The sequence below is a fragment of the Myxocyprinus asiaticus genome, chromosome 26 (genome assembly GCF_019703515.2).
Source record: "Myxocyprinus asiaticus isolate MX2 ecotype Aquarium Trade chromosome 26, UBuf_Myxa_2, whole genome shotgun sequence".
In the NCBI taxonomy this organism is placed as follows: domain Eukaryota; kingdom Metazoa; phylum Chordata; class Actinopteri; order Cypriniformes; family Catostomidae; genus Myxocyprinus; species Myxocyprinus asiaticus.
The window spans coordinates 18,780,844-18,797,545 of NC_059369.1; the positions used below are offsets into that span (position 1 = coordinate 18,780,844).

Sequence of the window (16,702 nt, forward strand, 5' to 3'; positions counted from 1 at the left end):
GAACGAAGAATTTCGCCAAAACACACCTGTCGTTTCTCTGCAAGGACACTAGGACACTTATGTGAACTTGAAGGGAAATTATTTCATAAATACTAAAACCACTAAAAATCACATTGACACCGATTGCTTAAAAGTAACTGCAAAAATAGCTCAAAAAAGGAAAACTAGTTCTTAAATATGTTCAAAAATATGTGCTTGCAATGCAATTTCATTTTATATTATGACATTTATTCATTTTTAAATGTGACTTAAGTGTCCAAATGCTTTCTGGGGCCACTATATTAGGGGGTGAGAAAGAATGCCAAACTTTTGAATTACGGTTCAAACATTTTGTCCCAACTGCTCAATTTTACTGAAAAGCACAAAATTCAGAGCTAAATTTAACAGTCCAAATGTACTCTGACCTGCGTGTCTAAGGTGAAAATGGGCTTGAGTTTAATGAGTGAAATTCTTGAAAACCAGTATTGTAAAAATTCAGTCTTGAAATGGCCCTAGACTTATAAAAGAAAATTACTTTTTATGCCCACTTTTCTGATACTCTAACCAACCTCTGCACTGTACAGCCACTTGTTCTACAAATCACTGTAGATATTTGTGTTACAAAATCAGAGAAGTTCTTTAAATAAACTGGCAAAAATAGAGAAACTGCAGGATTGGCCTTGTGTCTCTCTTCCTCTTTCACTTTGTGTCATAACATCTGGCTGCCAAGAAGAAAGCAGGAAGACAAATGTATTTTTCCCCACCTCTGTTTTCCTTTGGCCAGAACACACTCTGACATTCACATGAACCATACAAGGACTCTAAACAGAGGCCAAAAAAGGCCATGTATCAAAGACTGGGCTGCAGGAATGGAGAAAGTTGCCCATGGGACAGGGAACCGTGTCCCTAAACTAGGCTCGCGTGAGCAAAAGACAACATACTGTAACACAACCAAGACACTGAGGATAAGAGGTGACCAAGGACCCAAAGTTTACATGGACTAAGTGCCTAGTGTAACACTGCAGCTTTCTAAAAATGCATTACAGGCAAATGTTGTTGGGGGAAGTGCCTAGTGCAAATGTTGCCCTCTGCTGGAATTAATGAAAAATTCCAGAATTTTACTAGACTAAAATGACTTCTTCCCCTTCAACAGGCTCAAGTGCCAGAGATCATTAAATAATTTCTAAATACACTTGAATATGCAAAAATATATATTATTGAGGATTAGAAGGATTAGATTCATTTTTCTTTCTCATAAGACTTTTTTTTTTTTTTAATATTCAACAAATGTTTAATGTGATCAAAAAAAAAAAAATTCTCATTGTACACTTCTCATTTTTCTCTGCATTAAAAACACAATTTTCCTGGATTTTCTGCAACTGTGACTGGTCAGGTTTACACCCTGTTTTGAATTAATACTGTTGCAAATACTATTGTATTTGGCTGTGGGGTTTTGCTAAACATTTTTATTTTGTTTTTTTGCACAAAGAGATGTACAGGAATAGGCTTACAGACATTCACATTAAAGAACTGAAATACAATTAAATAATTAGTATTAGTAATAACCTGTATTTTCCTGATGGGATTCTCTCCACAGAGAAAGTTTAGTACTACTACAATCACATATTTGCTAGATCTATGCCCTCCAACTCTCCAGCAGGTAAGTTGCAGGTCTGATTCAAGTTGGTAATTTAACTGTGCCTAACACGGGAGCAAAACAAGTTGAAACACTAAATAAAACAGCACACAACTCACGTTGTGGATACAAAACAGGTTTTGTTGGACACAAAAACAGTACAAAGAAAACCATACACAAGTCTGTATATGACAAATGGTACAAAGAAAATGCAAAGCCTTGCTGATGTAAAAATATTGGCGTGTTCAGTATTAGCAGTCTCAGAGAGCTGTCTCTTTAGATTCCATCCGCACTGGCCCTGGCTGGAAGGTCAAAATTTCAGTGAAGGTGAGTCCTGGTAAAAAGAAGGGAGAGATGGAAGAAGGAAAGAACAGATATGGACAGATGGAGAAACAATGGAGTGAAAAGTTTGAAAACTGGTTATTTCTTATATCACTGGAATAAACCTGAAACTAAAAACACACGTGTCCAATTTTAGAAGTATTTACCAGAGTCAATTAAATATAAATTGTCTGCATTTGGTAGATGTTTTTATCCAAAGCAGCTTACAGTCCATTCAAGGTAGACCTTGCCCCTTCTAGCTTTGCCATTTGAGTTGCAAGAACACAGTAAATATATACTGACTAATTAAACCATAAGAACTACAAATCTTATTGTTGTGAATCAAACATCACTCATACAGTATGCTTTCAAGTTCACGTGTGGAACACCCCTTTCCCTAAACCTACTTTTCCATTGGTCCACTGATTGATCAGCCTCATCCAATGAATGATCATACGGTGGGGCCTCAGTCTCCTCCTCTGGTTCACGGAATTCAGAGAAGTAAGGAAGGGCCAGTCCTTCTGCTGCTGTTACTCTACTTTCAGGGTCCAAGAGTAACATGCAGTCTAACACATGGATCGCTGAGACAGAGAGCAACAAGATTCAACAACAGACTTATGAGACATCCAAACTTGTTTTCAGTAAAGACATGCATGGCAGTATGCTTGATTTTATCAGGAGCTTCTGAACATGTACAGTTGATGCATAACATGTCCCCGGACTTTTTTATATCCACATCAAGATTTCATGTTAAAATTTATATGCATGTACAGTACAGTACAGTATAAGGGAAAGTGTATATATTTTAGATCTTGTAACTGCAAACCATTTTCTTTCACTTTTTCACAATTTTAAGTACCTTTTTTTGCCTTAATAGTTCATTTTATATGGTCCTAAAGTGTGAAAAAAATAGAATAAAAAATACAAATATTCCATGTAGTCTCTAAATTAAAGGGATAGTTCACCCAAAAATTAAAATTCTCTCATCATTTACTCACCCTCATGCTATCGCAGATTTATAAAGAATTACTTTCTTCTGCAGAACACAAAGGAAGATTTTTTGAAGAGTATTTCAAATCTGTTGGTCCATACAATGCAAGTGAATGGTGAACAGAACTCCAAAATATCCAAAAATGACAAAACGGAGGCATAAAAGCAATCCATATGACTCCAGTGGTTAAATCCATATCTTCTGAAGTGATATGATAGGTGTAGGTGACAAACAGATCAATATTTAAGTCCTTTTTACTATCAATCTCCACCATTGACCAGCCTCAACCAGTAGGTGGCTGAATATGAAAGTGAAAGTCACTTCCACACCAGAATGTGAAGGTGAAAGTGAAAGTGTAGATTTACAATTTAAAAAAGGACTTAAATATTGATCTGTTTCTCACCCACACCTATCATATCGCTTCAGAAGACATGGATTTAACCACAGGAGTCATATGGATTACTTTTATACTGCCTTTTGGGCCTTCAAAGTTCTGGTCACCATTCACTTGCATTGTGAGGACCAACAGAGCGGAGATATTCTTCTAAAAATCTTTATTTCTTCTACAGAACACAAACAAAGTCATACACATCTGGGATGGCATGAGTGTTCGTAAATGATGAGAGAATTTTCATTTATGGGTGAACTATCCATTTAATATGAGGTCTCAAAATCTGCACACATAATAACTACAAAAGAATTTTCAAATTGCTCTATAAAATATACTTAGATAGCATGTCACACCGCAGGATATGTCAACAACCAACAAGTATGATAATAATAATTAACAACCTTTAAACATGCATGCATCCCCTTCTTTGCATTTTATCAATTTAATTTAGGACAACAATTAAAAAAAAAAAAATGGTCTTACCTTGCTGGTTAACATTTGGTAACAATGCCCAAAGATCTCTCTTTCTAAGTTTTGGTAACTTTGCAACATAGTTTCTAGCCTAGAAAAAAAGATATCACATCATTTTGGACATTATATTTTTTTGCATAATCTATCTAGTGAGAATTCTGCAGACTGATCTTTATAAGGAAATGCCATTGAACACACACATCTTCAGATTGTAGTTTGGCAGTGAACTCTTTTGTGGGGGTCCCAGTAATCTTCATGATCTCCATCAACTGATCCAGGTCTGAAGGTATAGGGTCAAGGATAACGATAAACTCAAATAACAATGGTAAATCATCTTGTGAGTTGCAGTTTGAACATAAAAATCACAGATTTGTTGTGAGGAAGGATACGGTCGTTTCCTTTGAACAGTGGTTTCCCTAGCAGCATCTCTGCCATGATGCAACCAACCGACCAGATGTCCACTGAGGAGAAATGTAATCAAATGTGAATTGTTCAATAAGTTTCTCATTTATCAAGTAGCTTCTATTGCCTTTATGAGGGCAATAAAATAGAGTAACAACTTTAGCCTAATTAAAGCTCTTTTTAGATCATCTTTAGTTCATCCAAAGCTACAACAAAAGAGTACCGGTAATTACAAGAAACAGTCCCACAGAAGCAACCTGAGCTCAGAAGACAGAAAATGAACATAAATATACAACGAGTGACTAACCAGTCTGTGTGTAATGCATCCAGTTCAGAATGACCTCAGGCGCTCTGTACCAGCGTGTCACAACGTAGCCCGTCATTTCACTGTCTGCTTGCCTTGCTAGGCCAAAATCCAGGATCTATTGCATAAGACACAAGACTTTATGATGCTAACCGATGCAACAGAACACATACTGCTTTCATACATACACATGGTGAGATACCTTGAGCTCACATTCTTCATTTATTGCCAGATTGCCTGGTTTGAGATCCTGCAAGTTTAAAGAGATCAAGTCAGTGATTTGTGGAAATAAATAGTTATATACATGGATAGGACAAAATGAAACATACTCACCCTGTGTATAATCCCAGCAGCATGGATGTACTGTTAACACAAACAGATCCATGAAAATATGTTTGAAGGAACGTGAGCATGCTTTACTGAGGGCTTAAAATACTCACTTTGAGCCCTCTTAACATTTGGTAGACCAGAAACTGAACCCTGTCCTCTGACATTCTCTCCATTCTCATCAACTTCCCAAGATCAGTACCCATGAAAGGCATGACCAAGTAACTACACAATGGGATGGGAGAAGGGGAGAGGAGTAGTATAAAGCTTATTTCAGGGAAGGCTCATGAATCTAAGGATCACTATGCATCCTTCAACATGCAGCAACACACTGAAGTGAGTGATGTATGTAGTCACAAAATCAGAGGCACTCGATCACAGGTGGTCACTGGAGATGTAGTGTTATTACCAGGTGTAAACAGTGATCTGTCTCGTCGTCTCACCACTTGTGATCGAATCACTCGAGACGGATGTTAAAGCTATAGTTCACCCAAAAATGAAAATTCTCTCATCATTTACTCACTCTCATGCCATCCCAGATGTGTATGAATTTCTTTCTTCTGCAGAACACAAACAAAGATTTTTAGAATATCTCAGCTCTGAAGGTCCACACAATGCAAGTGAATGGTGACCAAAACTTTGGAGCTCCACAAAGCACATAAAGACAGCATAAAAGTAATCCATCAGAGTCCAGTGGTTTAATCAACGTCTTCTAAAGCGGTCCAATCGGTTTGGAGTGAGAGCAGTACATTCAAAAATGTCACTAAAAATCTTTACATCAGCAGTCTCCTTGGCGATCATGATTTCAAGCTCGATTACACTTTGAAGCACCATCTAGCGCTCTGCACATGCATTAAGCACAAGGAGGTGTAAACGAGCTTGAAACCAAGATCGTGCCTAGAGACTGCAATGGCAAGATATTCAGTGAAAAAGGAGCTACATTTTGGTCTGTTCTCACTGAAAACTGATTAGATCACTTCTGATGACATAGATTTAACCAAAGGAGACTTATGGATTCCTATATGCTGCCTTTATGTGCTTTTTGGAGCTTCAAGATTTTGGCTCATTATTCACTTGCATTGTATGGACCAACAGAGCAGAAAATTATTTTAAAATATTTGTTTGTGTTCTGCAGGAAAAAGAAAGCCATACACATCTGGGATGGCATGAGGGTGAATAAATTATGATATATATATATATATATATATATATATATATATATATATATATATATATATTTTTTTTTTTTTTTTTTTTTTTTTCTTCTATTCAATTTTCATTTTTGGGTGAACTATTCCTTTAATGCCAGGTATAAACGGGGCCCAAGACAACCTGACACAGTAACCAGACCACAGAGTTGTCTATTAGACCAAAATGACACAGCACATTGGTTAGAGATAGTTAAATCCTCACAAGTTGTGGAATTTGTCAAGAGACAGGTCTGCGGTGAAAACATCCAGGAGTCCAATAACCTGAAGCAATTACAGAAAGGTGCTTGTCAAATAGAGTGTGACGTAAAGCCTGCAAATCTGTTCATTCAAGCGGAAATGAGAAAGCTTGAACATGGAGTGTCCGTCGTTGGTTTCCTACATTTTCATGCTTCATGTGTTTGAGCAGCCTGAGCTCCCGATAAGCTCTTTTGGCAAACAGGTCAGACTGGAATGGACGATGGAGCTTCTTGATGGCCACCTTTGCCCCCATCCTCCGGTCAAATGCATAGCTGAAGGACAGATCAGTTGTAAATGCTTACAGGCATTTAGAATTAGAATAATTGGTAACGCTTCACACTAAGGTTGCATTTGTTAACATTAGTTAACATGAACTACTAATGAACAATATTTAACACTTATTAATCATGGTTACTGTTAATTTCAAAATACACTAATACATTTTTAAAATGAGAAGTTATCTGTTAACATTAGTTATTGCATTATGAACTATCATGAACTAACAATAAACAATTGAACTTTAAAAATTAACATTAATAAAGATTAATAAATGCTGTAAAAATATATTGTTCATGGTACTTTCATGATACCTTACGCATTTACTAAGGTTTAATAATACAACCTTATTGTAAAGCGTTACTGAATAACTTTGTTCACCACTAAAAATACAGATAAGTTTGCCTTGATTATCACTAAGAATAGCACATTACAGTATAACACATGGTTGAATAACAGTCCCCAATCCATGCTGGATGCAGTACACAGATACAGTACACAACACTATACATTACATGACAGATTTGACAGACAATTGATGGCTGATGTTCACAACGAAAGTAGCTTATGCAAAACATAAGAAGCAATTTTATTTATAAACTGTTGTAAAAGACTCTAGAATGCACTAATAGCGAACCCTTAAAAAAAAAAAAAAAAAAAAAATAATAATAAATATTTTTACATGTAGTCTACCATGGTATATTGAATACAAAAAACATGGTAGCACCACGGTATTTTTTAATACTTTTTTATGAAGGTAATGAGTGCCTAAAATATTTTCATGTATAGAGTAAGATGTTTTAAAGTGTAAATCAAAATGCAAGCGTAAAAAAATTGCATGCGCAAAGAACGTTTGTAAAGTTGTAAATCAAGTTGCAAGCGTAGGAATATATATATATATATATATATATTTTTTTTTTTTTCAAAATTTTAATGCTGTGCATAAGTGTAATTCATATGTTGTGGATCTGTAACTTCGCGTTAACACTAAGTAAACGTTTTTAACCAATCAGGTCAGAGTAAACTGGTCAATGAAAACCTAATTTGATTGGTTTTAAGAAGCAGTTAGACCCGCCTTCACCTTCCGCTTGCAAACCTCTTCTGAGTGAGAAATTCGTGGCAAAAGTCAAGTGTGAGCACAACAAAAGGGAAGACGGAACAGTGTGTAACGGATTATTTCTGGAAAATATTTATGCCACAAACACAAGTCATTTAAAGATTTTTAATAGTTTATTTTACACATACAAACTGATTCTACGCGGTCAATCCGTGATGCTGTTCATGACACCCTTTCTTTGCTTGCATATCGCTGATTACAGGTTTGCCATGTTTTTGGTCGTGTTTAGGTGAAAAAACAGTGCCAAAAGTGTAAGCGCGGAAAAAATGGAAGTCAGAAGAATACAAATCAAATGTACTTTGTGTTATTGTGATGTTACAGATTAATAAAACTTTAAGCATTAAATAATAAAGCATTGAAATATTGCAAATTGTATAAATATCACGGGTTATTATAAATATTTTTCTTACGCTTGCAACTTGATTAATACCTTTACAAAACATTCTGTGCCTATGCAATTTTTTACGATTGAGGTTCGATTTAAGCTTTTACAAATCTTACTCTACCCATGCAAATCTTTAAAGCACTGATTTAGGCTACCTTCTATTTTTTATTAGCAGAAAATATTTTTAGAAGCCTTTCTTTTTTATTTATTATTATTATTATTATTAAAGAATGGCAAGGTAAATAGTATAGTTTGAATTCAAAATTGTTTTATCTCTTACTGATAGCCTACCGATAAACCGATGATAATAATAATAATTTAAAAAAAAAAGACAATAGATCACCGATATACTGTGAAACATATAATTCTGTGTAATATATAGGCTAATTCGTTTTAATGGCAAAAACGATCATATGTACTCATGCTATTTTTTATGTAAAGCTTTTATGTAAAGCAAACAAAAATCGGCTCACGCTCTGAAGAACGCATATAGTTCAGTGAAACTGAACGGACGATCGACATGCAATAAACCACAAACAGCATTCGTCAACAGCTGCCATTTTAAAATAATAACATAGAAATGTCGACAAAGCAATGCAGTTTTACAGGCACATGGGTATCTCTATTCATAATCTACTTTTCAGTTTTTGTGACTTAAGTGTAACTTTATAAAAACACAAGCATACATCCGAAACAGAGAGAAATACACAATGCCCTATTCCCAATTGTATTGTATAACTGACATTGTGCACCTTGTATCTGACCTTAAATCAATCTTTCTTCGCATCATTTATTTTGAATACAATCTCCCCACACGGATCTGCCTCCAGTGACAACATGTATTCAGTGTTTTTTAAAAGAGACACCATATCAACTATGGCTCATACCAGGAAGTAGTGAAAATGAGACGCACTCACCATACTGTCCCGTATGCCCCCGTCCCCACCTGTTTCAGATCTCTGTATCTCTCCGGCACCTCCCAAACTGTTTTATTCACTTCCTGGCGAAAATAGCCAGGTCTTGAGCGGACTGACATATTGGTGAATACACCTTTAAACGTGTTACTTCGAGTCCAGCGGCCGTGATTTCCAGGTTTACCTGAGCACTGATGTTAGCAAAGCCTACCTGTGCGCGTACATGGATTGCGAGTGTGCGCGTGACCGCTCCCTCTCCAGCGTGGCCGTGTGTTACGTCACTGGGACAAAACATTCATGAACATGTTTGCCTGTGCGTGTGAGAACTGCTTTTGTTTTGTTTAAAAATAAGAACAAAGTGTTCCACCCTCCATATGAGATCTCTTCATGTCTACAAATACTTGACACTGTTTAGAATAGATTTGCAATACTTTTTAAGTGCACACCTGAACCTGTATTAACATGTTCCTCAACTATTGGGCCCCAGGCAATTACAACGTCCACACTCATGATGCATTTTGCAATTAAATTTTTTCAGAAATATGGTTCAGTTTTGCCAATGACTGTTGAGAAACCTGGAAAAAAATGCTTATTTAAAGTCAGGTCACTTTTGCCAAGTAGCAGTAGTTGTTGAATAATAGACTATTGCAACACTACAAAGGGATCAAATACTAAATCAGTGCTACATACTGATTACATGATTCAAAGTGAGATAGATATCCATTTAAGAAAGGATTACATCTGTTTGTGCGTTTAAAGCAATAGTTCACCCAAAAATGAAAATTTTCTCATCATTTACTCACCCTCATGCCATTCCAGATATGTATAACTTTCTTCTGCAGAACGCAAACAAAGATGTTTAGATGAATATTTCAGCTCTGTAGGTCCATACAATGAAAGTTAATGGAGGCCAAAATTTTTAAGCTCAGAAATGTACATAAAGGCAGCATAAAAGGAATCCATACGACTTCAGTTAAATCCATGTCTTCAGAAGTGAGATGATAGGTGTGTGTAAGAAACAGATCCAAATTTTAAAGTCTTTTTTTACTATAAATTATCCTCCCTGCCCAGTAGGTTGCGATATGCACAAAGAATATGAAGCGCCAAAAACAAAAGAAGAAGAAAGCGGAGATTCATTGCAAAAAAGGACTTGAATATTTATCTGTTTCTCACCCACACTTATCATATCGCTTCAGAAGACATTGATTTAACCAGTGGAGTCGTATGGATTACTTTATGCTGCCTTTATGTGTTCTGGTCACCATTCACTTGCATTGTGTGGACCTACAGAGTTGAAATATTCTTCAAAAAATCTTTGTTTGCGTTCTTCAGAAGAAAAAAAGTCATACACATCTGGGATGGCATGAGGGAGAGAAAATTATGAGAGAATTTTCATTTTTGGGTGAACTATTTGTTTAAGTTTTAGAGCTTCATTGCTCAATGGCTTGTGCGTTTAACTTTGAACACCCTTCTACATTCAGATCCACGGTCATTTTATATCTTAGTGTTCTAAGTTGTCATTCTTAACCAGTCAAACAAACAGAGATAAATGAGCTGGACTGTAGTACGAATATTGATGATAACAATGAGATTAGCATTTAGCCTCTACACATTATCTCACTGCATGTTTTTAAGCGGTGGACAGAGTTTAATAACTCTTTTAATGCCTCCACTGACACCTACCCAGCTTCTGCAGATTTATTCTGCATTAAGGAACAGGCTAGTTGTCAGGAAGGTTTTATGATGATCAGGTGACACAGATCTCATTGGCCCAGGTAGGAGGCCTGCTGTCAAATGGAACAAATACTCGAGCCTCTGCTCTTGATCCTATGCCTTCCCCTGAAGTATTCCCTTCTTCTACCACATCATCTCTCTCTCCTGGATCCTCCACTTCTCTCTCAATCCAGCCTGGCTGTTCAAGTCTTCTTGCATAGAGAACGTTTTTTCCAACACTTTCAGAACTCTGGACCTAATGGATTTGAGAAGATGAGAAGTTCTAAAAATGGTTCTAAAAACACTTAGAATTTTGATTATATGGAACAGTGCAATTTTTGGAACAATACAATTACATCACAAGAAATAAATCAATCCAGATCACAAAGAATTGATTATGACAAGCAAAAAATGCAATTAATCACCTCTGAAAAGTCACCATTTTCAGTGGCCTCTATTGCATTCTGGGCGATGTAGTTTCTGAGTACCACACGTGGGTTGGTGCTGTTCATCACACAAACTCTCTCCCCCTGTACAGCTTTCACATCAACCGTTGACTCCCACTCACGAGCAAGTCGCTGCCTTATGAGGTAAACAGACAACATATGAGGTACATCTGAGGAGTTTCAGATCAATAAGGGTAGTATCGATAATTAATATAAATAAAATGAATTAAAGAGGGCTACTTAGGAGTGCCATCAGAAGTGAAACAAGCACTGATTCTAAGAAATCAGAACCTTGTGAATGAAAATGTCTCATATCCTACTACTGTATGCTTCTTCAGTTGTTTTCAGTTTCAAATAAACAATGTTTATAAAAAAAAAACAATACCCTTAAAGTAATAGTTCAAAAATGAAAATTCTCTCATCATTTACTCACCCTTATGCCATCCCAGATGTGTATGACTTTCTTTCTTCTGCAGAACGCAAATGAAGATTTTTAGAAGAATTTCTCAGATCTTTTGGTCCATACAATGCAAGTGAATGGGTTCCAAAATTTTAAAGCTCCAAAAATCACACAAGTCAGCATAAAAGTAATCCATAAGACTCCAGTGATTTAATCAATGTCTTCAGAAGCAATATGATAGGTGTGGGTGAGAAACAGATCACTTTCACATTGTTCTTGTTGTGCTTTTGGTGATTCACATTCTTCATGCAAATCATTCCCTACTGGGCAAGGAGAAGAATTTCAAGAAAGAAATGACTGTTTCTCACCCACACCTATAATATCACTTCTGACAATATGGATTAAAACACTGGAGTTGTATGGATTACTTTTAAGATGACTTTGTGCTTTTTGGAGTGTCAACATTTTGGCACCCATTCACTTGCATTGTATGGACCTACAGAGCAGATTTATTCTTCTAAAAATCATAATTTGTGTTCTGCAGAAGAAAGAAAGTCATACACATCTGGGATGGCATGAGGGTGAGTAAATGATGAGCGAATTTTTGGGTGAACTATCCCTTTAAGAAAATCATTGCATTAGTTCAAAAGTCTCTTTACAAACCACTCAAAACCACCTTACTGTACCTGGATTTTTTGATTCAGCAGGTCCAGTCTTCACTCTGCTTAGCCCTCAGCTGTTCCTCACTGGTGGGAGCCATCAGCTCCTTCAATCTTGAGAGTCTTTCCAGCTGCTGGGCCACTGTCTTTCTGTCCGACATCATCTGGAACAGTGCAGGGTTACTCTGAGCCATGGACAGCAGCATTGCAAGCTCACTATTGGGAAGGAAAAGAGACATTAAAATAGAAAAGCACAAATACAAGATATATTTTAGGCAAGGAACATTTATGTTATTGTGGGTCCATGGTAAGTCTGTTAGCGGATTTTTGCTCCTGTAGAGAGGCACACTGCTGTCGAAGCAGCTCTGTGGCTTGTTTAATAGCCACATTGTCATCTTCTCCCTCCTCTTGTGTGGGGTAAGAAATCTGACTCGAGCTGCGGAAAGTATCGGTGAATTCCACACCCGAGAGGAGAAAGGGGTGAGACAGAAATTACAGATAGAAAGAGGGTTTCCTGCCCCCAAACACTCATTTTTTGGTTTTGACATCCCAAGTTGTCATGAGTCAAAAAATCTTCAAATCAGTGTTATGCATGGTCTCCATATGTTCTGTGATGAACATCTCATCCTCTGGTTCCTCCTTCCTTAGCAGACCAAGTTTCTTTCTCATGTTGCTCAGGTAGAAGGCATTACCAAGAGGCAGGTACTCATCCAGCACCTGCTCGGCCCGGTCAGGAGGTAGATCAGGGACTAGGGCTTCTGCTAGCCAAGCTAAATTCCAGCGGCAGATGGCCTGCTGTGCCTGTTAAGAGTAACGGCCCGAATTTTCAGAAGCATTGCAGATGAAATCTGGGTCAAACTAGAGAAAACAAGGAAAGTGATGTTCATGTTAAAATTACGAACATTTTGTGGAATACAAAACTGAAAGCATAACATAATGGAATTAACATGAAGAACTAAATGAATGAGGAATTAACTGAACAAAGTAATGACAATTATTTTTTAACTAAAAAAGCCATGGTTCTGTGAGAGGGTTTTACCATGAAACCAAAAGGGTCATAATCCAAAATGAGGCCCAGGACGCTCATGTTATCAGTATTAAGGACTCCATGACAGAAACCCACACACTGCCACTGAGCCACCAGCTTGGCTGTTCGTACAGTCACCTAGGAATAAAGATACACAAACATTCAAGTAAATCTAAACACTATAAAGATGCACAGATACAGTATATCTAATAATAAATGATTTCATTTCAAAAGGATTTCATTTAAAAAGAAAATCTATGAAGTAGTCAGCACAAGTGCCCCTAAAATTGGTAGTCAACCTGTTAGGTCAGGTTATTTAATATATATTCTTTCAAAGATTGAACTGACATAAAAAAAAAAAAAAAAAAATGTAATAATAATAGTAATTTTACAAAAAATAAAGAAAAATCACTTGTGTACATATTTTCCTTATTTGTAAGTTACAAATAAATGTAACATAAAATTTTTAACTGACAATTTGAATAAAACTTAGAATTAAACTTTAAAGTAATTTTTATTTATTTATTGGTAAGCCTTATCACTGATTAGTCATAACACATTCTAATAGAGTCCTAATGCATGAGAAGCTAAATCTGTTGACGGCTGCTTGTCAGATACAGTAAATACGGATAATGAGATGACTGGAGACCAGTCAAACACACCTAAAGGAACTAATTAGTTCAAAAAAACATTACATTTATGTTTAAGGTTGCTTTGTGTAAGGCGTCAGCAACACCCCAACCACAACACTGATGTTGTTGTTTTCTCCCAAATTTGGAATGCCCAATTCCCAATGCGCTCTAAGTCCTCATGGTGGCGTAGTGACTCGCCTCAGTCCGGGTGGTGGAGGACAAATATCAGTTGCCTCCGCGTCTGAGACAGTCAATCCGTGCATTTTATCGTGGCTTGTTGAGCACGTGTAGAGGCTTCACGCTATTCTCTGTGGCATCCACGCACAACTCCTGCATATTAAAGCATGTTTAACAAACGCCTGCAGAAATGGGTGTATAAAACATGGTTTATTATAGTCTCTTTTGATAATCGTACTCCTGTAGCACAAATTCTAGCATTGCAGCATTGTTTATCAATCGGGTTGCTAGGAGACGTCTCTAGTGACAGTCAAACACCTGCTAAGCTAACAGGAGCGTTGAAGTTTTGTTTCCTTACAGGTCATCTTCCGAGCATCTGGCAATGGAATGCCTTTATGGTCGGAGATCAGAGATATCAAGTAGAAATATCCCACATCCGAGTTGAATGGAAAGTATCACGATCCGCGCTCATTCATAAATTTAATGAGTAAATGGGGCATATTTGTTCAAGGTGCACTCAATAATTCTAATCCAATACGCTTTTTGTCAAATTCTGCATATATCTCCTTACAGTCTGCTATCTGTCTGTGTGGGTGGGCTGAAAAAAAAAAAAATAAAAAAATAAAATAAAATATATATATATATATATATATATATAGTACTTTTACACTGGTAAAAATAATGTGTTGAATTTACTTAAAATATACATGCACCATTTTTGCATCACACTTTTTAAGTAAATCCAACTTGGATCAATTTTATTTAAAATTAACAAGAAAACTTTGTTATATATGCTTAAATATATGAGTTCACTCAATATTCTTTACTTAAAAAATATCCAGCACAATAGAATCTACTAAGTAATTGCAAGTTGTGTTAACTTAACATTTAAGCTAATTTATATTTAAAAAAGATAATTAATTGAGCTGAACCAACTTCACATTTTAACTTATTTTACATCTTGAGCTATTAAATAAAACTGGTCTGCCTACTGCACTGCTCCAGAACATTAAACATTTGTTAAAATAAACAAAACATACAAATCGCACAAAATATAGCATTTTAATTTATTTTTTTGACAGAGGTTGCAATGCTATGGTGAACAAATGAATTGAGTACAGCTTACTAAGATAAAATATCACTTTTAAATATCACAAAAAACTAACTAAAATGGCGTGAAACCACAAATCATGAATGTAGTACTGCTGAAGAAATGTGACAAGTTGAAAAAACGAGATTCACAACTGGTCACATCCTTGATTTTTTTTTTTTCACCCTTTGCAACCCTTCGTGAAAGATTACAATTTTTCCAACATTTACTTTTGGAACATGCAACAAACTTCCTAAGAATAAAACAAGACTGTACTCACATGTGTGAGGTTTTCAGATAATTAGTTCAAAAAATAAATCTTTTTTTTTTTTTTTTTTTTTTGACAGAGATTGCAATACTACTCTGGGGGAAAAAACCAAACAAACAAACAAACAAAAAACTAAAATAGCCTGAAACCAAAAATCATCAATGTAGTACAGTTGAAAAGAATGTTACAAGTTGACAAATGGAAGTTCACAATAGGTCACTTCCTTAATTTTTTTCACCTTTTGCAACACTTCTTAAAAGATTAACATTTTTCCAACATTTACTTTTGGAACATGCAACAAATGAAACAAGAATTCCTAAGAATGAAACAAGACTGCAATCAAACAAGTATGTGCAGACTAACAATGTACTAGAACCAGATGAGTATGACTAAACATGTCTTGTGACTCAAACATATTTTATAAGCCTGTTCTTCAGAGAATTAATCTTTGAAGAAAGTTTGCCACTGTCTAGCTCCAGTAGAATCTTTTGGAAAAATTCAAATGTGTATCTGAGCTCTTTGGGATAACACAGATTAATTGCATAAATTAGGCCAAGTAGCAAAGCACAAGCCTTCGTAAAACCTGCCAACCCCGTCAGCACCTCTATGCCTTCCAGCACTATCCCAGTCTGTAAAGGATCGTCCATGGAGCCACCTTTCGTGATAATCCTCAGTGTGCACTGCTTTAGTTCCTCCTGGTTCCCATGAGTATCCTTAAAGAAAAGCATAGCAAATGTGTATTTACTTGCAACATTACTTGGTATTCTTCAGATTGTTTTATAGTGTGAAAAATATATTGCAGTGAAACACAAAATGAGACAGAATGTTTTGAAATTTACCTTTATATTTTAAAATAAAATAAATCTGTTACAGTCTATTGTTTCATTTCTATCTAATTGGGTGAAATTGATTAATTGCCATTATTTAAGTTGACTATTTAGGTTTGGAGCTCAACTTTCATGGTGGTGGATCTCACTACATCAAACAAATACCATAGAGCATTCCATGTATTTCAGATGCTGACCTGATAATGCATGATGAGATTATCAGCATTTTTCAAGAGGTACACCATTAAACACCGAATCACAACTTCTCTACGTTTTTCAAAAGCATTGGTCTGAAAAGTACATAAAACAAAAACCTGCTTTTCATGGTGGATACACACAAAAGCACACGTATACAGAAACCCCATACTGTTTTGGGATGAAGAAATTTTTTGACTCACTCATCACTGATGGTGTAAATGCTGATGGCAAATGAAGTCGGAAGCAAAATGAATTTTGAACGTGAACAGAAAAATCTTCTCAAGTTCTGCTGCTAAATCCTAC

General features: G+C 36.1%; 1 protein-coding gene and 1 pseudogene across 2 annotated transcripts; both read right to left on the reverse strand.

The window, feature by feature from the left end:
- Positions 1-1,279: 1,279 nt before the first annotated feature.
- Positions 1,280-9,342, reverse strand: LOC127417380 (mitogen-activated protein kinase 12-like). 2 transcript variants are annotated; one of them, XM_051657386.1, is made up of 12 exons: positions 8,966-9,342; positions 6,413-6,542; positions 6,236-6,294; positions 4,936-5,047; positions 4,829-4,858; positions 4,698-4,745; positions 4,499-4,613; positions 4,179-4,250; positions 3,990-4,069; positions 3,802-3,880; positions 2,344-2,517; positions 1,280-1,949 (listed from the first exon to the last, which is right to left on the reverse strand). In XM_051657386.1, exons 1-12 carry the CDS (start codon positions 9,082-9,084, stop codon positions 1,876-1,878), a joined length of 1,092 nt encoding a protein of 363 aa, XP_051513346.1. In that variant the 5' UTR covers positions 9,085-9,342; the 3' UTR covers positions 1,280-1,875. The 2 variants fall into 2 exon arrangements, with proteins under 2 accessions (XP_051513346.1, XP_051513347.1); XM_051657387.1 differs by lacking the exon at positions 8,966-9,342 and adding an exon at positions 8,813-8,942.
- Positions 9,343-10,669: 1,327 nt separating this feature from the next.
- On the reverse strand, positions 10,670-16,702 carry LOC127417385 (protein adenylyltransferase SelO-1, mitochondrial-like; annotated as a pseudogene).

Bases quoted from the DNA above. Each gene is read 5' to 3' on its own strand.
- LOC127417380 (XM_051657386.1), bottom strand. From the start codon at position 9,084: ATGTCAGTCCGCTCAAGACCTGGCTATTTTCGCCAGGAAGTGAATAAA. The intron at 4,251-4,498 runs GTTAGTCACTCG...ATTTCTCCTCAG, and splicing joins GATGCATTACACACAGACTG to TGGACATCTGGTCGGTTGGT. The intron at 1,950-2,343 runs GTAGGTTTAGGG...TCTTTTTACCAG, and splicing joins ATCAGTGGACCAATGGAAAA to GACTCACCTTCACTGAAATT.